A 20,460-nucleotide genomic window follows, 5' to 3' on the forward strand; every position below is an offset into this window, starting at 1 on the left:
GACCCTGCAAGGACCTGACCTTTCTCAGTCTTCTCTTCTCTAAAGCTGCTCAGACCGAACCCTGCTCTGAAATGCAGCCCCTTCCATCATGGGCTTGTGTCCCAGCCCTGAACCATTTCCACTGACCACCCCTCCCCAATCCTACATACACATCCCTGCTTCAGAAGACTGCCAAAGACCACTTACCGCTTAATGTTGCCAAACATCTGGGCATGTCCCAGGAAGCGGCCAAAATCAATGTGAAACATGTGGCCAGTTGTCTTCAGCATGATGTTGTCATTGTGTCGGTCACAGATGCCCAAGACGTATGTGGCCACACAGCAGCCAGCACAGGAATAGATAAAGTTCTCCACAGCCTGAAAGAGGAAAGGGAGATGGGAGAGGACATAAATCTGGCTTGGAAGGACTCCAAGGGCACAGCCAGACTGAATTCCACCAGGCTTGGCCTCTCGTGAGTCCCAACAGTGTCTCACATCTGCCCGTTCAGCTTTCATCATGGACCAGTGTACACACTGATACACATAGATTCATCACTTGTATCTTATGGAGTATGAGAAGGTGGAAGGCTTCTATGTGTATCTCCACCACTTTATCTGAAATTCATCTTCCTCTGCACCTTTCTTTCTCCCAGGGAACATGGTAGGAAAGACAATGAACTCATCCAGAGCCCAAATTGGAGCAGCCCAGGTGGAAGAGACCTTAAGAGAGAGGAAGACTGACATATACAACTTTCCCAACCAGCTGTGACCATGTTAACTCAAGCACACACTGAGGCAACCAACTTAAGGGTCCCTTCTTGACCCTGCTCTTAATTCTTCCACCCTCCCCCTTCCCCGCAAACAACAGCTATCCCCAGTGTTCTTAGTAACAGCTAAATGTTAATTTTACTAAAGTCGCTTCACTCGGAAGAAGAGCTGAGGCAGCTTAATGGCTCTGGGTGTGTTTTACACTTGAAAATCAAATATCTCTAGTTTGTAAAGTGTGTTATATATAAATATTTGAGTTTAAAGCAGGAGGGGAAAGGGAAGGGGTTGGATCTACCTTATTTTATCTGGTCAATACCTGTCCCTTACCTCTTTCTAGAAAGTAAAAATATGTGGAATTGTTAAATGGACACTTACACCCTCTAAATCCTCTTTGTGACAATTACAGAATTCCTAAGCACTCCAGAAAGGCGCATCAGCAGAGGACAACAACCATCACAGCCAACCAGGAACGTACAAAGTTGGGAATGGAAGAAAGCTTCCGAGAAAGAGAATGTGCGCCCTCCCTATATCCCTCTGCAAATTTCCGCCATCCTTCACAGACCTTCCTTGAGCCCCACACCTCCCCAGACCTGCCCGGCTTACACTGACTCCTCCGCATTGATCCCCTGCAGCTGCTCTGGGACCACCACTCACTAAGGGTTTAGTCTTTTTACTCCCCCAGGGCTTAGGGATCTCTTCTCTCAGCAGCCTCTTGGCTATTCCACAAGGCCTGTTTCAAAACTAGCTATACACAGAAACCTCCCGGATACCTGTTGAATTAAACCGGATGACTAACCCATAGCAAACTCAGAATAGAAAGTCTGTAAAGAAATCACAGAATATGCCTTCTGGAAGCAAGACTGCTTCCATGGAAGGGAAGCATAGGAATCAAAGGAAACCAATCAACAAGGGATGTAACACATCAACTCCCAGTCTTGACTTTCCCTTCCATCAACTTGCCTTCCTGACACATATTCTTTCTACCTGAAATGCATCCTCTTTTGACTTACACGATAGCTGTGTGCCCGTGGGCAAATGAGTAAGTCCCATCACTTAAGTTTGCAGGGTGTTAGCTACTTACTGGCAGGAAGTCTCACTGAACAAGGGGAGCTCTCCTGACTTAGGGGCTTTCGCTGGCAGGAGGTAGGGAACTCTCTTTGCTGAGTAAGTGGCCAAGAACCAAACATCTCTAGTTCTTTTCTACTGGGAGCCATCATAAGAAACTACCAGCATTATTCTAGCAGAAAGGCAAGAAGAGCTGAAAAGCTAGCTATGAAAGACTTATTAAATATTAAAAGAGTTACTTTTCTATGTGTGTATTCTTGTATATACATCTCTCATATTTACTATGACTCTTTATTACTTGGCAGGGAGTAATCATAATTCCAACACCAATCATAGTGCCTCTACACGGTGGCTGTTTACTACCTGAAAAACACATGTTAGTAGAAACAGTATAGGTGGGGTGGGGGTTGGGTACAGATCCATTACTCCTCTCCAAGGGCAGAGGATTGGAAGTCTGTAACATAGAGGGAGGGGGTTTTGAGGGATGTGGAAGGGATTACTAGCATCTAAAGGTATCATGGACATGCACATAGCTCCCTAAGCTGCAGCATAAGTTATCACGTGATGGGGAGGGAAGGGCGAGACTCCAGAGGCAGGCAGAGCTGGGTTACGTGTGCATGCAGTGCTGTTTCGTAAAACACCTCTGAAATCAAGCAGAGAATGGTGATGGAAGGAGGAGACGGGCTAGTGGTTCAGGGAACCAAGAGTAAAGCGCTAAAAGGAATGGAAAGAAGAGGACAGATCTGAGAACTGTCTGGGAGGAAGTATCAGCAGGGCTTGGTACAGCAGAGGTGGGACAGGGGAAGCAGCGAGCAGACCCACAGCTCTGGCTCGGGGGACTGCACAGAGAGTCACACCATTTCCTGAGAGCAGACACACATAAAGCCGGTTTCGAGAGAGGGCAGACAAAAAGCTGAGTTTTGCCTACACTGAGATGTCCAGCAAGCAGATGGTTATAGAGTGTACAGCTTGAGAGAGGGAAGAGAGAAGACTTTGGAATGCAGCGAGTACAGCAGGTCAGGAATTAAACCCTGAGGAACGTCAGTGTTTAAGGGCATTTAAGATTATCTAAATAGATGTTCATGAAACAACATTCTGATGATAATTTGTCCGGTAGGTTTTTCCTCAGGGATAAAATGCATTGATCAATATAAATTAGTAATTGGATCCCCTGGAAGTTCAGCTGAATCAATTAGCATCTCTGGCTTATAGTCAGTCTCTTATGAGTGTGGTTATTGTGATTTGTTTCTTTCCCTAAACTCAGTTAACCCAGAGACTAGAGCCATGAAACGGTGGCCCAGCCGTGGACCACACACAGCAGGCCACCAAGGTCCTCCACCCGGTAAGGCTCCACCTGAGGGACAGGTCCGCCCCTTTTCTATCACCTCCATCTGCTACCTAACCTTAATCCTGGCTTTCCGCTACAGCCTTGCCACAGGCCAGCCCCCAGACTAGGAACTAGCCAATCTTAATTCACATCTATATAAAGAGGAGTTGGGTTAAAATGATCTTTAAAGTCTCTTCCAACTAACATGTGTTCTGTAAAGTACTGAACCCCTCAGAGGACACAGAACTGACTAGGATCCATGATTAGGAGAGATACAGGCAGGTTCTCAAAGGCTGGCCCCCTCCTCTAAAACTCGGTCTAATGGGGGAACACAGTGAAGGTTTCCCAGTTGGCTACCAGGAGATTTTCTGTCCACTTACGAGTCACTTGACCCACCCCCAGACATCTGGACATGCCAGCCAGCCAAGAAAGGGTGTGTCTTTCCTCCCAACACAGGTGAGCTGTCTCCTCTGAGCACGTGCAGGCCTCTCGGTAGCACTGCCCTGTGCCAGACTCTGGGCACACCCCGCCCCAGCCCCACCTGCCACTCCCAGCCCTACCTTCTCGTACTCGTCCTCTCCAGGGTTGTGCTTCTGCAGCCAGTCAGCCAGGGGCCGGTCCTTGAAGGAGCCGGTCACCCCGTGCTCCACCTGGATCTTGCGCAGGGTCTCAGCATTGGGAATCATCTCCACCATCCCTGTGAGGGGGCACTGGGTCACTCTCCAGAGCAGAGGGAAGGGACTGCCAGGAGATGCTTCTCCATGAATAACTCTAGGGCAGTGGGACCAAGTCTCATAATGAGGGGAGCAGATCATGATAGGAAGGATGTCATTTCCCAGGTCTCACATTCAGCATTGTGACTCTGGTCTCTCCTGTTCATAGCTGCTGCTCCTTTTTGTGTTTAATTTTTACTCGGAGAATTTTCAAATGCATATAAGAATAAGGAAATGGATTATGTACTCACACATATCCACTGCCCAGTTTCAAAAACCATCACTTGGCTAATCTTGTCTCATCTATTTCACTCACCCAGCACTGCTGCCTCCCCCTGCTGGTATTTTAAAGCAAATCCCAGACATGTCATTTCACTTGTAAATGTTTCAAGTACAAATAATAAGGACAAAACCACGATGCCATTATCACATTTAAAAATTAACAACCATTCTTTAGTCTCATTTAAACTAGTCTCACCCAGCCCAGTCCCTATTCATATTTTCTTTTCACGGTTGGTTCAGCTGAATCAGGATCCAAAGTCTACAGAGTATGTTTGGCTGTTCTGTTTTATAAGTCTCTCTTCCCTGCCTTTTTTTTTTAATGCCGCTCCACAGCTTCTGATTAAATCATCTTGCCCTTTTGATGTTTCCAGAGAAACACAAAGGTGGTGTTGAGAATAGGCGAAAGGCCAGAGAGCAAAGGGCACCCCCATCCTACCCTCCGCCCCGTTCACAGCCCTGCCCACTGCCAACTGACCTCTGCCCCTGCCGGTGGAGAAGCAGCGGAAAATCACCATGCGCATGTCCAGCCCCTCCTGGACCCAGATCTTGCTCATGATGCGAATCATCTGCAGGGTGAGCATGTCCTGACGAAGGTCATCCCCACACTGGAGGGAGGAAGAGAGTGATGACCAGAACCATCTCTACTGCCTTCCTTGGTTCCCAGATCTCCCAGAAGGATCCAAACAATAGTGACAGGGACTGCCCAGTCGTCTACCTCTGACCTACCTACTCAGCTCACACCAGGTCAGACCACCAGGGACAGGCTATGTAGTGTTCTGGCTCTTCCCGAACCCCACATCCCCATCAAAATTGAAGTCAGGTTCCCCTTCTTCATGCAGCCCTTCTGACCAGCATGCCCTTTTAAATCTTGAATGTTTGTACCTTGGATTCAGACATGTGCATTTCATCTCCTCTCACTAGACTACACACCTTGAAACTATCATTCACTTATCCAAAACTTGGATGTATCAGTTAGAGGGCCTTATGGCTCAACTAGTCCAATCTGCATATGATACATTAATTTCCTCTTTGACATGACTGCCACGTAGTCATTCAGCCTCTGCTTGAATACCCCCAGGGACAAGCAGATAACCACCTTACCCATTCCACTGTGGGGGTAGCTCTGCCTCCTAGAAAGTGCTTCTGTCTGTCAAGTTGTCAGTTGCCTCCCTGCATGTCCCAACCCCTGGGGCCATGCGGAATCAGTTTATTTCCTTTTTCAGCTGATGGTCTTTCATGTATTAAGATGACAACATGGAATAGCAGAAAGAGAACTAGCCTGGGGCTGCTTCTGCCACCTTGGGCTCCTCCCCTTCTCTCTATCACCTCCGTCCCACCAGGCTCATGGGCAATGTCCTCACCTTGAAGATGACTCTGATGTTCTCACCCATCGGATCCACATTCTGGAAGGAGAGCTTGAGGGGGACTGCGTTGGAATTGAAGTAGGAACAGTCCTGCCATAGTAGAGAGGGTCGTGAGGAGGAGCTCGGTGGTCCACACCCAGAAAGGAGAATGGCCTGTCTATGTGGGTCAAGCCGCTTCCCTCCACCTGCTTGTGGTTTCTTCCAGATTTTCTCAGGAGCCCTGTTCCTTCCCGAGCGCCATTGTCTGTGCAGCTTGTTGTGAGCTCAGCTCGAGCACCCACTCTCTCATCCCTTCAGTTAATTCTGCACACAACTTGCATGTTGTGTGGCTTCTGGTAAGTCATGTGTCCCATCTACACCTCAGTTTACTCCGCCGTGAAACAGGGCTCCCAACCGTTGTGACTTTGTAAGTCATGAGGATGAAATGCGATAACCAGCTTGAAGCACTCAGCAGTGCCAGGAGCCAAGAGTGCTCATAAATAACACATAACAGCTTCTCCAGCCCGGCTTCAACCCAACACGATCACGAGACACATCCCTAGCACTCCACCCTATCACCCCACAGCTGCTAGGGAAAAGTCCCCGTGTGCCAGGGTTGGGGGAAGACCCCACACATGTCTTTCTTCCTCATCTTTTTCAATAAACGGGTGTGCTAGGACCTTGACTCCACTGAACCCTCCCCGCTCCAAGAGCCCCAAACCCAGCGGTCACTTACCCTGGGCACGATGCCCTTAACCAGAAGACTGGGGCTAAGCGGCAGGCGACAGGAGCCATTGAGGGCAAAGAACTGTTTTACCTCCTCCAGGCCATTGCGGAGGATCCCCTGAGAGGACGGGAGGAGGCAAAGGAGAAGGGGTGAGGTGAGGGGCCCATTGCTGCACTCAGCCCCAGGCCTCTCCCCAGGGCGGCTTCCAACAGTGACTGGTCTGAAAACAGCCCCCTGGGAATACGGGCAGCCTCCTGGAGACCGCGAGGAAGAAAGCCCAGCCCTCCCATACCGCAGCCTGGGACAGTGCACTGGCAGCGAGCCCAGCACCTCAAGAGGCTAGATGATGACAGAGCAGCGTAAGGCAGGCCCCGTGAACCAAGAGAGCAGGCTGTGAGTCAAGGGGAAGAGGCTGCTCAGACTGCTGCCAAGAAAAGCTAACAATTTGGACTTTACAATCTCAATTTTTAAATGTTAGCCACAGGCACACTGCTGGCCTAACTCGGCCCGTCTATGCAAACAGGGAAAGGTGCCCTCTGTGGGTTGGCCACGGCACACAGCGCGGCAAACAAAGTCTCACTGCATTTCAGCCCTCACTGGCCGCCTCTGCCTGGGTGCTCTTGTGTAGTGAACAACTTACACAACTGTGCTCGGCCTTCAAGGCAAAAAGTTAACCAAAAATTTTAATACTTTGCCGGCCAAACAAAACATATCCATGGGCTTTATCCAGCTTGCACATTGTCAGTTTGTGACCTCGGGGTTAGAGAGTCACATCTGTCCAGCCCCTAAATCAGAGATGGTTGAGTACCATCCTGCTGGTTAGGATGCCTGGGAAGTTCATGACTGGTTGCAGAAGCCCAGGACCAGAAATGGGTAGATGCAGCCTCGCTGCACTCACCTGCCGTGCAGATGGGGTGCCCTCCCGGACCTGCTGGGCCAGCTTGGCCAGGGTGTTGACAAGCCAGCACTGGCGGTTAAACTCCTCCCTCAGCCCCTTGCCGCAGCAGCACAGCAAGGCCGCCAGCAGGTACTGGTAGCGGATGCTGAACTGGGAGTCCTTGAGGCCGTCCTTCAGCAACCTGCAAGGCAACCGAAGTGGGGAGTCAGGCGGCTCAAAGGATCACAGGCAAGGGCGTGTAGGGGGAGAGGGATCAGACCCAGCTGCAACCTCAGACTGGGGAGAGAAAACAGCTCTGCACGCACGGCTCATACAGAGGTATTCATCCACATCCCACTGTGCCCACTGTGCCCACCGTGCCTTCAAGTAGCGCTCAAAGCCCCTTGGCAACCGTTTCTCCTTTCTTTCCACCATGTGTGGGTGGGTAAGAGGGCCAGGGAAGATCCTGCTAACCGGGGGTGGACTGAGACCCCCTCAGTGTAAGGGGCTGGCCCAAAGCCACACGGTAAGTGAGCAGCATACTGAAACCCCACCCTGCACGCCTAGGAGTCAAACACTCTCAAGTAAAGGACCCACATCTCCCCCACCTTTTTCGCACACAGTTTTACCAAAAGAAGTAGTGAGTCACTCTCAAGTCAGAGATTGCCCGTTTCAGGAGGAAGCGCACCAGGGGGCTATCCAGGTAGCACTCATACTTTAGGGCCTGTTTAGGAGAGAGGGAAGATGAGGCTGTATTAACTGCCTGTAATCCATACCTACCACTACCTCCACCCTAGGTTCTAAGGGGGAGAATGCAGACCAAGCTGGAGTTGGGGGTGGGGCTGTCAGAACCGGAGGGCAGGCCATTCCACCCACCTGCACGAGCTGGGGCAGGTAGTCAAGGAGCTCAGCATCCGACAAGGAGCCGATCCACTGGACAGCCATACGCCGCACCTCTTGGTCCGGGAAGCTGTGAAACAGAGCCCAGCACTCTGACCACCCAGCCACAGGCACCGGAGCGAGCCAGCACCTCACACCTGAGCTTCGGAGGCATGGGTGGAGAAAAGACAAAGTCCCTCAGACTCTGCCAAGGCTACTAGAAGAATCCTTAGCACCTTCTCTGGAGAGCAATCTTGAGAATGGCCCTGTCCTCTGGTCAAAGCTGGACTCAGGCCACAGATGAGCAGGAAGGTAGTCACATTCCTTCCTCGCATGACTTAAAGAGAACAGGACAGAGCCCTCAATCGCACTCCCAAAGACCTCTTCTTAGCTCCCACTGTGCCAGAAACTCCGGTCACCAAAGAGCCCTCCATGAGGGTCAAAGCATTGTGTCTTGGTACAGCCCTTTAATGCAAATCTTGCCAAGTGAATAACAGAGAGTTGTGGAATTTTATATAAGCCTGTACACCTTGGCAAAATTAGTTTAGCAGAGCAAAACTATTGCCTTAAAAAGTCCTGAAGGCAAGACAGGATGGAGTACATTTGAATTTCTGAAAAGGTGAGAAAGAAGCCAAGAATGCTGGCTACTGCCTGGGAAAGGCAGCCCAGCGGTCTGAGACTGGGAGCCTTGTGTCCCCCGAGAACTCTTCAGAGGAGAGAGGGAAGGGAGGACTGTTAGAGTAGAACTAAACGAGAAGGTCTGGGTCACATGGGTGTGTGCACTTGCCAAAACTCAGCAACTGTGCAGGTAAGGCACAGTTGGGGCACAGGTAAGGCACAGTGGGGCATTTCCTTACATGTAAGTTTCACCTCAAAAGAAAAAAAATTGAGCTCTAGACAATGATATTCATGCTAAAGTATTTAGGGGTGGAGTTAAGATGCCTGCGATTTACATAAAAATGCATTAAAAATAGGATGGACTGAAGGAAGGATGGAAAGAAAGATGGATGGATGGATGGATGGATGATACAAATACAATAAAGCAAACAGGGCAAATGCTAATGGTTGGAGTCCAGGTGGTGGGTAGACAGATGTTCACTATAAAATGTTCAGTTTTGTTATTACATGTTTGAGAAATGTTCATCATGTAACATTGGGGGAGGGAATGAGACAAAAACAGAAAAGGAGGAGTGGAAAAGCCCTGCATTTCCAGGGCTGGCTCAGGTCAGCTGGCTCAGGCCACTGGCTTTTCCCAGTGGGCAGTGCGGAGCCCTGACTTCTGGAAGGACAGCTGGTCAGTAAAGGTGAGTGTTGCAACTCACGTAGCATGTAGGAGCCCCAGGGCGTCCTGGTGGTTCATGTGGGTCCACTGCTTCAGGAGAACATAGATGTCGGGCAGGCAAGCCCACTCCCAGCTGGGGGCGCTGGCGAGCACCAGTGGAAGCGAGCTCACCTCCGAGTGGCAATAATAGCGCTTCTCCCACAGGCGCTTCTTGTCGGCATCAGTGAGCCTGGGGTGTGGGCAGTAGGGGAGGTGAGAGAGCAGAGTCAGCCAGAGGATAGGGTATTCATTCTCCAACAGAATGCTACACACTGTCCAACTCTGGTTCCTCAACTTTGTGGCATTACAGTCACCTGAGGAGCTTTGTAAAATTCCCATGCCCAGGCCACAGCCCATACTAATTAACTCATAATGTCTGGGAAAGTGACATAGGTATTTTCAAAAGATGCCTAGGTGACTGCAGTGTGGAAAGGGAACCAGGGTCCAAATCGCATCTTCGATGCTGACTCTGGGATGTCTCAGACCTGAGGCAGAATGCAGGGCCAAAGGCACAGAATATGCTCCTCCTCCTAAGGATGCCCTTTTGGGGCACCATTCCCAAGTATAGCCACCAGAGGGCAGTGGTCCCCACAGGGCAGGGTTTGGGCAGCTCAGAGACATCCTGGGGCTTCCCGGGGCCAGCTGGAGGATTTGTAGGACCTACAGCTAATTAGGCCTTGCCTGAGATCAGGTGTCTAATGGGAGAAGGGAGCTGAGGGACTAATGAAGCCAGAGGTCCAGCAGAGGAGTGGGGGCAGAGGTCTTCGGTCACTCAGCTGCTCTGACTGCATGGGGTGGGACAGGAAGGAGAGAAATGAGCCCTGTCTCTGTCTGTTTCCCCACCCACAACAGGCACAGGGCTGCGCAGGAGCCAGAGAGGTGCATGGAGACAGTGGGCATCCCTCCAGCTCCTCCGGGTCCTGATTCCTCAGCCCCCTTCTCTAATGCTGGTGACAGAAGCAGCCCCAGAGATGACATCAGCTTGGACTCCCTTACCCCTGAGAGCTGCCAGCTTGCCTTGACACCTGATCCTTTTTGAAAAGTGATGGGGCCAGAGAAACGCAAAGGCTGTGGGTATGGAAGGAACAGGAGATGGGGGCAGGGTGGCACAGTCAGCAGCCTGCTGCCCCAGTGGACAGCAAGTAGTAGACGGCGTATCTGCAGTGTGGGGTGAAGCCCTGGTCCTCTTGGCAAGCTGAGTCTGGGCCAAGTTTCCAGTATGGGGGTGGGCATTCCCAGATCTAATTTCCTAACCCATTTGGCTCTACCTGCCTAGCATCAGCTCATGAGAAAAGGCCTGGGGCCTGCCCTCAGCAGAGCCCTCTCTCCACCACCTCCTGCCCAGGTGGCAATGCCCACCCCATCCCACCTCTACTCCCAAAGCAGGAGGACAAGGTCATGAAGCTGGGAGGTGAGAGAGGTCACAGAATGTGATAGACTTCGTGGGGGCTGAGCCACACATGGGGGATGCCGTGGGCCTCACCAGTACAGGGACTCCTTCTGCATGATGTTCTTAAGCACACGTTGGTCTTCCTCCCGGAGGCTGCCAAACTCATAGCAGGGGCTGAACTTGTCTCCAGAGGGGCTGGTGAACTTGACGTCGAAGGCCGAGGCAGGGAAGTCAATCTGAGGGGTGGCATCAGAGAAGCAAGGAGAGAGAACAGGAAGTAAGAGGGGGCTGCCACCTACTCATGTCTCCAGCTTCTCCCTCACATGCCAGCATTCCTGCCTCCCTTCCTTACCCTCAGGTCCTTTGTCGATAAAATAACCCTGTTAAACTTGGTGCTCTCAAAAGTCCCTTTCAGCTGTAATGTTGAGCAAAATAAGAGAAGGAAATGAAGAGAAATAAAAATGGCAAGTGAGGGAGAGGGTGGCCTGAGGTGCAGGTAGGTGAGCAAGGGACGGGCCTCAGCCAGAGCTCTGAAATAAAGTGTCGCCAGGCTGAGCACTGGGCCCTCTGAGCCGAGGTGGAGGAGCCCTGAGCTCGGTGCTGGAGGGCACTGCTGCCTGACGGGAGTCAGGCCTCGCAGCGGGTGAGGGCCCTACCAACTCTCAAGCCTGAGACCCTGGGTTCCCTGCTCTATGCTGGCAAGTGTCTGTCAAAAGGGATATCGAAGCCGAGTGAGTCAGTTCCCAGAAGGAGTTCTGTGTTCCCTCATTCGACTAATGTTTACTGAACCCTAGTATGTGCCAACCACTGTTCTGTGCCCTCCACGTAGAGTGAAAAATAAGACAGACAATGCTTTTTGAAACTTTCATTCTGTGTAACTCTATCTCATTTCATGTCCACTTTGACGTTGCATGTTCCATACCAAACGCATCTGATGACCACAGAATGTGGAGCTGGAAACTGGTAGCCAGACCTGGGTGCTGACCGGCTCCTCCTCCCCCTCCCAGGAGTCTGTGCACCCACTAGAGCTCTGAGTGACTGCTTCAGGGAGCACTTCCCCTAGGGCCCCAAGACAGGACAGCTACGATTTTATCACACTTGTAATATGAGGGTTCAACACAAGGGACTCCAAGGAGTTGAATCACAGATGCAGAGGATCTCAGACCCCGTCTTGAGGCCCCTTAAATCTATGCTAACCTCCAGGATGTGGGCATAGATTCCACAGAACTCGCCCTCCCACCCTGAGTCTAACTACACTCACCTAGTTGCTCAGTCACATCATCATCCCATGCCCCAAGTTCCAGCATTTTCTCCTCCATCCCAGCCCAACCTCAAGGCAAGGCCTGGCACTGACTCTGCTGTGGTCCTGATGAGTGTGTCCTGATGAGGGAGGCGGGGCTGAGGCTGGGCTCTCACCTGCAGGATTACGCTGTCCGGCTGGTGGAAATTAGGGGTGCTCCAACGGGCGCTGGAGTTTTCCTGTGTTGCTGGCCATAAGCCCAGAAGCTTCCGGCCACAGGTCAGGATGCTGAGGAAGATGGGGGCGGGGGGCGCAGATAAGCCAACAAAGCCAGTGGCTAAGGACATGGTTTTCCTTCTGCTCCCCAATCTGCATTTTCTGCTTGAAGCGACCACTCAAATACTCTTTCTCCCCCGGGGCCACAGCCTTCTTCTTCTTCTGAGTCCTAGAAAAGCACCCCCTTCCAGGAAGCTTCCTGAGCTAACCACACTCTGGTCTGGATGAGCTGGTGGCAGGGGTGCCTTCCTGATGTGGAGAGCCAAACTAGATGACCTTTAAGGTCCTTCTAATGACAAGACCAGATGACATGATACCTGAGCATTGCATGTCCGTGCCTCTCCCCAACAGTCCTGTGCCACCAGCCCTTCCCAGTAGCCCTTGGTTGCATCCATCATCCTGGTCACTAGTCCTGTGCTTTGGTCTCTTGTACCAGGGCTGGGACCCTCTGGACTCTGCCAAGTGGGCCCCTCATGGCCGACCCTCCCAGTAGGCAGTGGCCAGTGCAACAGCCAGGCCCCTTTCTATTCCCCCTCCTTCTCTTCCAAGGCCAAGAAGCTACTGCCCTGGGGGTCACGTACTGCCTGAAGTTGAAGAGCGGGGTAGTGACCCAGCCCAGGGCTTCAGGGGCCCGCCGCTGCTTAATGGCCTCAGAGGAGCTCCCGGGCGGGGGGATGGGCAGAGCATAGAGAGTGGCGCACAGCAGCGTCTCCCGCGGCAGCCGGTCCACCTGCACCGGGAAGCAGATCCTAGGGAGAACAAGGAACGATGTCAGGAGTTGCTGACCCTGGGATTTCAAGGGACAGGTGGCCCAGGAAGTCAAGCTGGGTCTGAGAACTTGGCCCTCCTCTCAGGATACCGGACATGCTCCATCGGGAGGCCTTCCTGTTGAACCCGGACAGTCCCACACTGTTGGTGAAACCTCACTGGACGCACCCACAAGCACAGGGTAGTGCCTTTGCAGCCTCTCAGTAAGGCGAGGCAGACACCCCCTAATCTGGGGACTCTCCGTGGTGACCAGACAAAGAGCCATCTCACAGTTCAGGGGCCTGCATGTCCCATATTGTGAGCCTCACACCTTCCTGTTTTAGGATTTCTACAGAGGACCACCGAGAAGATGCTCCTCGGACAATCCTTTTCCACTGAACAGTCCCATCCCTCCCTCCACCTGCTGCTGAGAACCAGGAAGCAGCAACATGCTCTCTGCCCTCCGTTCGCCCTCCCCCACAGTCCTCCACCTGTCTGTCCGCTCCCTGTCCCCTTCTCCTAACCCCACAGGGCACAGCATGGTTTGTTCTCATCCTAAACATTTTCAAGGCCAAAAGGATAAAGAGAGGGGACTTCTCAAAAGTGAGGGGGGAGGGCACGAGAACTGAGACGCTCAGCCCTCGCCATGACCCAGGCCCAGCTGTCCTCTCCCAGGCTCCTCTGCCAGAACCACCAGGCTGCTCCCTCAGAGCTCAGGATAAGGAGCTAGGGTAGGGTGGGGTAGAGCTGTGGAAAGAGAGGGAAGGCCCACATTACCTTTCAGGGAAGCTGTCCCTGGGCCAAAGTCCACACTGTCACACCCTTCTGGCAGTCCAGGACCGACAGCTTCTATGCCAGAGGGCACAGAGGCAGAGCTGCCACCCCCAAGGTTAGCAGTTTCATGATAAAGCAGCCTCCCTCCCGGCTGCCCCTCACTCCTCCAGGGGACTCCTCTCCACCCAAGTGAGGCACTCCCTCCCTCCCTCCCTCCCACCAGAGACTGGCAGAGCCCTGTTCTGTCCCAGCTGCTTGGGGGTGGGTGAAGGGGGGCAGGCAGCTATAATTAGGGCCCCTCCAGCAGCCATTGGACATGCCAGGGGCCTGGCTGGGGTGGCAGAGTGCCGCTCCTGGGCCTATTTTGAGAGAATCAGCTGATCCCATAGCAAAGAGCAGAAGGAGCTGGGCCTGGTCCCTTTCTTTTCACCCAGAAAGAGGCTTCCAACCTCCTGTCGAAGGAAGAGGGGAGTGAAGAAACTTTCTCACTGAAATCATAACCCCTGGAACCAGTCAAGGCCCCCTCTTTTCAGTCCCTGAGTGTGCCTGGTATTCCACAATCTCCCCATGGACCTGCCCCAAGGGGCAGTCAGGATAATCAGCAGGTTAGCTACAGCCCTGAACCTCCTCCCTGTCCAAGGAACCCCGCCTTCCCTCTGCAACCCATTCTTCAGCATCACATCACTTACTTATAAAAGGGCTGCCTCCTCCAGGAAGGGTTCCTGGGATGTGCTGGTTCCAGTTCTGGGTCAGCCACTTACACCCCAGGGCAACTACCCCCACCCCTGCACCTCAGTTTTCTCACCACTGAAAAGGGTCACACAGCTTCACTCGTGTGGTGTGTGTACATTGTCTGTGTGCTTTTTGCTGTGTGACACTGTGGCTACTGCACTAGAAGTGAGCTGTACAGATAATATTTTCATGTACAAAAATCCCCTTGTATCACAGTCAGTGTCAGTCACTTGGAACAGGACCTGAGAGGTCTCCCTCGGCATTTATCATGTGCTAGGTATTGCCATGGCCCAACGCTCTCGAGCAATCCTACAGGTAGGTCCTATCACCACGCCCACTGGGGTTGGATGAGCCACCCGAGGCTGCACCTGCAGGAAGGACGGGAGGATGACTGCACTCAGAGCCTGTGCTCTGACCCTTCACTGTAGCGTCTTTTCCCCAGTGCCTCTGTCTTCACCAGGAAGGTGCCGAAGGTCTCCCCTGGGGCATCTGGGCGGGCAGTGCTGAGATGACACCTTCTGCAAGGCTCCAGGCAGGGCACCGGCCCTTTGGGATTTCAGGCAGGAATCTCAGGCGGGGAGTGGAATGAGGCCCAGAGAGCAGGCAGGCTGAGGGAGGACAGGCCTGGCTGCTTCTATACCTCTGACCCTCTATGGGGAAAGGGTCGAAGGCCAATTTTACAGGGTCTGCCCGGCCTGGAGCACTGTATAGCATCCTTCCCTTGGCAGCGGAAGTAACTATGGCCAGAGAATGCCAAGGGAGTGGGGGAACTTCCAGAAGCCTCTAGGGAGGCTCTCCTGGCCTGGAGTTGTTTCATGACAGGACTTGATTCACACCTTTGTTGCACTAAGAATCATACAAGTGTGAAGACAGGAGAAAGGGCCTGCCTCCCCAGTTGTCCTGCTTTAAACTGACCCCCCAACGACCTATTTCAACAACCTTGGCCTGCCCAACCTTGGCCTCCCCAGGGACCCTCTCAGTCTCTCGAATATGCACTCCAAATGCTGAAGCGGTAGGTAGTTCTGCTCTGCAGATGAGAACTCAGATGTCGTCAGTATGGGGAAGTGAACCTGGGGCGGCAAACAAGGGCTTTCTGACTCCCTGGGGTGAGGACGGAGGGCCGCACACAGGAGGCCGGGCCAGGCAAACACCTGCAGCCGCTTCAGGCGGCCTCGCCTCCGTTTCCTTCCTGCTTCGTGTGGCTCACGCCTACCTTCCTGGCAGCAGATTACTGTTGATAAATGCTAATTAATACTATCTTGGGCTTATGGTTTTCACATTCATAACTGATCTATCTCCTGTCAATGCCACAACTGTCTCTAAGTTAAGCAAATGTGCCCACTTTACAGTTTGAGAGACTGAGGCATAGAGAGGCCAGAACAAGATTAAAATACAGCCTGGTTTTTGTGGCTCCAAGCCCATTACTCTTTCCTCTAGACGACTTTCTCTCCTCCATGTGTAAGTCCCCTCTCTATTCTGTGGAAACTTGGGGAAGAAAAAGTCAGGGAAATCTTTTAAGGGAGACAAGATCAAAACAGTGAGTTATTGGTGAAACTAACAACGAACGTTGTATGTGACCCTTCATGGTTCACCAAGAGTCTTCACAGACACTTCTCTTTGGAGTCTCATAACAGCTTGAGGGGTAGAAGTTACACTTGTCCTCATTTGTGAGTTTGGGGAGTGCAGACTCAAGATGCTGAACGACTTGTTTGGTTAGGGCTAGTGACCAGGCCTGGCTCCTGCCGGGGCCCGGAGGGAGGGCTTACCGCTGGTCCCAGATGATGAGGTGAAAGAGGTACTTGGAGAAGTGAGCCCTGCGGGTCTGCAGAGGGTTGCACAGCTCCTTGCCGCCATGGCTGAGGGAGCAGGAGAGGTAGAAGTCTTCATAGCTACAAGAGACAGGGGGCAGGTCAGGCCACTCAGCTCAACCCCTCTCTCAGTCACCTCAACTGTGCCAACACTATTTCCCTTGGTAAAAACCCTCTGGCTCTCTGGGGACTGTAACAGGGGTCACAGACAGGACGGCCAGATCAAAGCTGCAGAAGTGTGCTCCGGGAGAGGCAACTCAATCTGGATCCCTCTGCCCAGTCTCAGGCTCCATGCTGGGTCACGGTTTTCCTTCCCTCTTCACAGGGAACCAGCCTTGCAGCCTCCTCCTTCCAGTCAGCTCCAGCCCACCAGGGTCGGGTGTGCGGGTGTGCACATGCGCAGGTGAGAAGGGTAGGGGATGAAAACGACATCTGCCTACTTGAATGCCAGCACATGGGGGTCCCTGTGGCTTGTGACAGGTGCCTGACAGAAGAGGTCAGAGAAGGCCCTGGTTTCCCAGGCTGCCTCCTTTGTTCTCTGTCAATTGCCTAGAGGAATACATTAAGTGAGGAACAAAGAGAGAAGGGGAGGGAGGGGCAGGAGGGGTCCGGAAGGGGGAGGTGGAGCCCGATGCTGGTTCCCCCAGGCCTTGGACGCTGGGGACCCTGCAGAGGAGCTGAGGATTACCCAATGAAGGAGCCTCTCTACACCCACTACTTCAGTCCAGAAGAAGGGTCATCTTCCACCTCCCCGCCCCTCCCCTTGTGCATCTGCAAGGGAGTGCAGTCATTGGCTGTGGGGCGGGCCCTGGATCTGGGAAGCAGCCATCTGTCACCAAGTCTCCATCAGCTGGCCTTGGAAGGGAGGGGGGCAGGGGTGCCTGTGCAGCCAGCTCTGAGCCAGCACTAAGAGGGAATGGCAGGATCTGCCCCAGGCAGCCTCTTCACCATCTCCTAGGAGACCTTTTCTCTCCTCTGGGATGTTCCAGCCCCTGTGCCCCTCAGGCACTTGGCTCTCCTCCTCAGCCACTGTGCACCACAATGCCAGAGATCTAAATGTAGGGCAGTGGGAGAAGCCATCTGGAAATCAAACTCTGCTTCCCCCTGCAAGCCATCAGCCCTGGGCTCACCTGGCAGCCCAGGTGATAGGGATGCGGTGAGTGGCATAGACAGTGAAGGCCAGGGGCCTGGGGAAATGGCAGGCCTCCTGGACCAGGTCATGCTTGTGGCTCCCGTGAACCGCTGTCTGGAAGTCTGCGTTGAACGTGCTGCAGTACAGCTCCACCAGGTCCAAGATGGCAGCTGTCAGGGCTTCCACGACCTTCTCTGTGAAAGGAAGGGGTCAGAAGGAAAAGTCATGAGGCCTCAACATGCCCCATCTTGTTGCCATGGTGCTGACTAGGATGGAATACCCTAGGAAATAGTCCCCAAATGCCAGTCAGATTTCTAAGTAGCCATGACAAAGTGCACCCATCTGTGGTGAAGTGAGAAAAAAAGCAGGGGCATGTAATAAGCTTCTCATCAAATGACAGATACTAAATTTTAAACACTGTCCTTTTATACCTTGTAACTTATTTAATATAAAATGTCCTTTCTTTTAGGAAATGGAATCACAATTGTCGGTTACTTTAAAAAAGTCATTGCTTGGCAAAATAAAAGATGACAATTTCTATGTTGATCCCCAAAATACTACTTTCGGAACATTTTATTGGTCAGTGAAATCCAAAAGACTGGGAATCACTGACCAAAAATCCCAGAACATGGGCTTTGTAGGGCAAAGTTCTGCTTGAAAGACTCAAGGAGGAATCCTAGTGAAAAATTCCTTATCACCTGCTCCCGGGCCCATCCTAACTTGGAAACGCAGGGCTGATGAGACACTTGAGAATAATCACAACCTCCCTAAAGGACAGTTTTTGCATCTGGAACCCAGGGCTAACTTTGCATCACCACCCCACCCCACCCCACCCCACCCTCACACCCACTCATCACCACCTCCCAGGGACACCACAGGAATAACCAGTAAAAATAGTGAGAAAACACTGTGTGGAAAGAAATGTGATCTCCAGATGTGCCCAAGCCTCTGATAAGGAAACACAGACAACGCCCTGGCAGTCCCCGGCAGTCAGGAGGGCCGCGGGAGGAAAGGAATCCGGGCAGAGTCAGCAGTATCTACCTGCCCCTACCGCAGAAAGACAGAGTGGTTCTCTTACCTCGGTTCTCCCTCACAGCCAAGACGCTGGGGTCCTATTGGGGAAAAAGGAGAAGGAAGGGAACTTCAGGGCCACAGCCTTTTCCATCCCAGCTAGAAGAAGGGCTTTTCACAGCTGCGCTCCTCTGGACCAAACTGGACTGAAGTGTGAGGAGCAGAGATTCCCCAGGGAGGACAAAGTAATGGTTTGTACCAGATCTGTGTAATGGACAGAGTGAGCCAGACCAAGATAAAAATCATCATGTCCACCCAGATGAGACACGCTAACCCTTAGGCCACTCTACTACAGACCAAGTGCCTGTCATGCTGGCCCTGTCTGCCCAGCACACAGTCCCCATTGGAGAGTCAGGAAATTCCTGGCCCAGGGAGGTTTTGGATTTGCACTCTGATCCCGATGCAAACTGCCAGGCAATGCCTCAGTGATAGTGAGTAAAGCGTTTGCTGGTTCGAGCTCCCAGCGATCAGTCCCAGGAGGTGGACCCTAGCCCACCCTCATCCTCAGGAAGAGGGGGCACACTTGGCATCCCTTTCCCAAGAACTCTTGTGGTTATTCAAACATAAAAGATGGAGGTGCAGAGAAGAGCCTGGACAGCTAATTACCCAATTGCCTGTGAATATTCCTCTCTTCCTTCCCCACGCTAGTGCTCTGGGCCCCATTACCTTCTGAATTTTAGGCTGTATGCGGGAGGGACAGGGGGGCAGCTGGTTGAGAGCATTGGTGATCTCGGGGGTTTCCACGGCAGCCAAGGCGTTGCAGATGGCCTTAACGGACTGGACCACCCTGTCAGCCTTCAGTGGGAAGTCCCCCTGTGAGAGGAAGCACAGTGAGGCTGGCAGGCTGGCACTCTTAGCCTCCAGCGCCCAGTGTGGGAGGAGTGTGAGCTCATGACCCTCAGGAGAAACTAGTGGGATCCACGCTTCATTTTCAAACGCCCAACACGGGCGAATAATCACTCCTACTGAATTCAATGAGCCATGCCCATGTTGCCCAGGTCTGTCTCAGCCATCCTCCCTGAGCTTCCTCTTACCCCCAGCTACAGCCTACTTATACTACACAAATACGCGCGGCGTCTCCCACAGAGGCATCCACAGGGTATAGCAAGGAGGCCACAGAGACCACACTGAGGTACCACTTGTCCACACAGCCTTATTTCTCTACCACCTCCTAGAATTTTTAGACAGATCTCATCTCGGTACTACCCCAGGCACGCCACGCCCACTCCTTCCTCTCTGCACTTAGGCCCCTGCAGTCTTCTCATTTGGAATTCCCTCACTTGTGCTGCCCTGATTACCACTATACATTCAAATCATGGACCAGCTAAAATCCAACTTCCTTCCTAAAGCCCTCGCTGGCCAGTCCCCCTCTCTCTGCCTCTCCATGAGCTCTTGATTAACTCATTACCACCCTGTTCTGTCAACTAATATGTTACTATCCCATTTGTACTCGTCCGGAGCAGCCTCTAACATAGGGCCAGACAAGTGCAGAAAAGGGGTTCAGAGGACTAGCCCCTCATCACAGGAAATGTTCAAGCAGAGACTGCTAGAGTAAGGATTCTGGCATTGCTGAGAGCTCTGAACTAGATATGATGCTGAACTCCCCAAAAGGGAAGGGTCTATGGCCACTACGGACTGAATCAATAAGACAAAGATTGTTTTGAAGATCCCTATCTGAATTTCTTTAGTTTCACCACATTTGGGGCAAATGTTTATTATCATGGTTTTGAGGCTTAAAAACCCCTGTGAATCCAAGTAAGGAGAGCTGTGGCCCTTCCCTGCCTCTAGGACCCTCCACCTCCTCATGGTATTCCATCTGTGACGCCAGAACCTCAGAGCCCCTCAAAGCAGTTTCCTGGGCATTCATGACTCCGGACACGCTCCAGTACACATTCAGCTACAGCAGCTGGAGTGACAACTCAATGTCCCTTGGCTTTGGAGATGCCCTGCTGCAGAGACAGGGATCAGGACACAGTGCCTGACCTACTTCTACGGAGGGGCAGAACCCCC

At 52.4% G+C, this 20,460-nt stretch overlaps 1 protein-coding gene across 4 annotated transcripts in view; it reads right to left on the reverse strand.

Moving 5' to 3' along the window:
* The window catches only part of PIK3C2B (phosphatidylinositol-4-phosphate 3-kinase catalytic subunit type 2 beta), a 64,962-nt gene that overhangs the window by 12,188 nt on the left and 32,314 nt on the right, over positions 1–20,460 (reverse strand). For all 4 annotated transcript variants that reach the window (XM_036015576.1, XM_028530581.2, XM_036015577.1 and 1 more), the window contains 16 exons: positions 19,117–19,263; positions 18,458–18,491; positions 17,378–17,573; positions 16,206–16,328; positions 12,768–12,935; positions 12,087–12,198; positions 10,764–10,906; positions 9,282–9,470; positions 7,957–8,050; positions 7,710–7,804; positions 7,102–7,282; positions 6,213–6,320; positions 5,495–5,587; positions 4,609–4,738; positions 3,699–3,835; positions 187–356 (listed from right to left, as the gene is read on the reverse strand). In XM_036015576.1, coding sequence (XP_035871469.1) covers positions 187–356; positions 3,699–3,835; positions 4,609–4,738; positions 5,495–5,587; positions 6,213–6,320; positions 7,102–7,282; positions 7,710–7,804; positions 7,957–8,050; positions 9,282–9,470; positions 10,764–10,906; positions 12,087–12,198; positions 12,768–12,935; positions 16,206–16,328; positions 17,378–17,573; positions 18,458–18,491; positions 19,117–19,263 — 2,120 coding nt within the window. The remainder of the gene's footprint in view (positions 1–186; positions 357–3,698; positions 3,836–4,608; positions 4,739–5,494; positions 5,588–6,212; positions 6,321–7,101; positions 7,283–7,709; positions 7,805–7,956; positions 8,051–9,281; positions 9,471–10,763; positions 10,907–12,086; positions 12,199–12,767; positions 12,936–16,205; positions 16,329–17,377; positions 17,574–18,457; positions 18,492–19,116; positions 19,264–20,460) is intronic.

Source organism: Phyllostomus discolor, chromosome 14 (assembly GCF_004126475.2).
Source record: "Phyllostomus discolor isolate MPI-MPIP mPhyDis1 chromosome 14, mPhyDis1.pri.v3, whole genome shotgun sequence".
Classification (NCBI taxonomy): Eukaryota; Metazoa; Chordata; class Mammalia; order Chiroptera; family Phyllostomidae; genus Phyllostomus; species Phyllostomus discolor.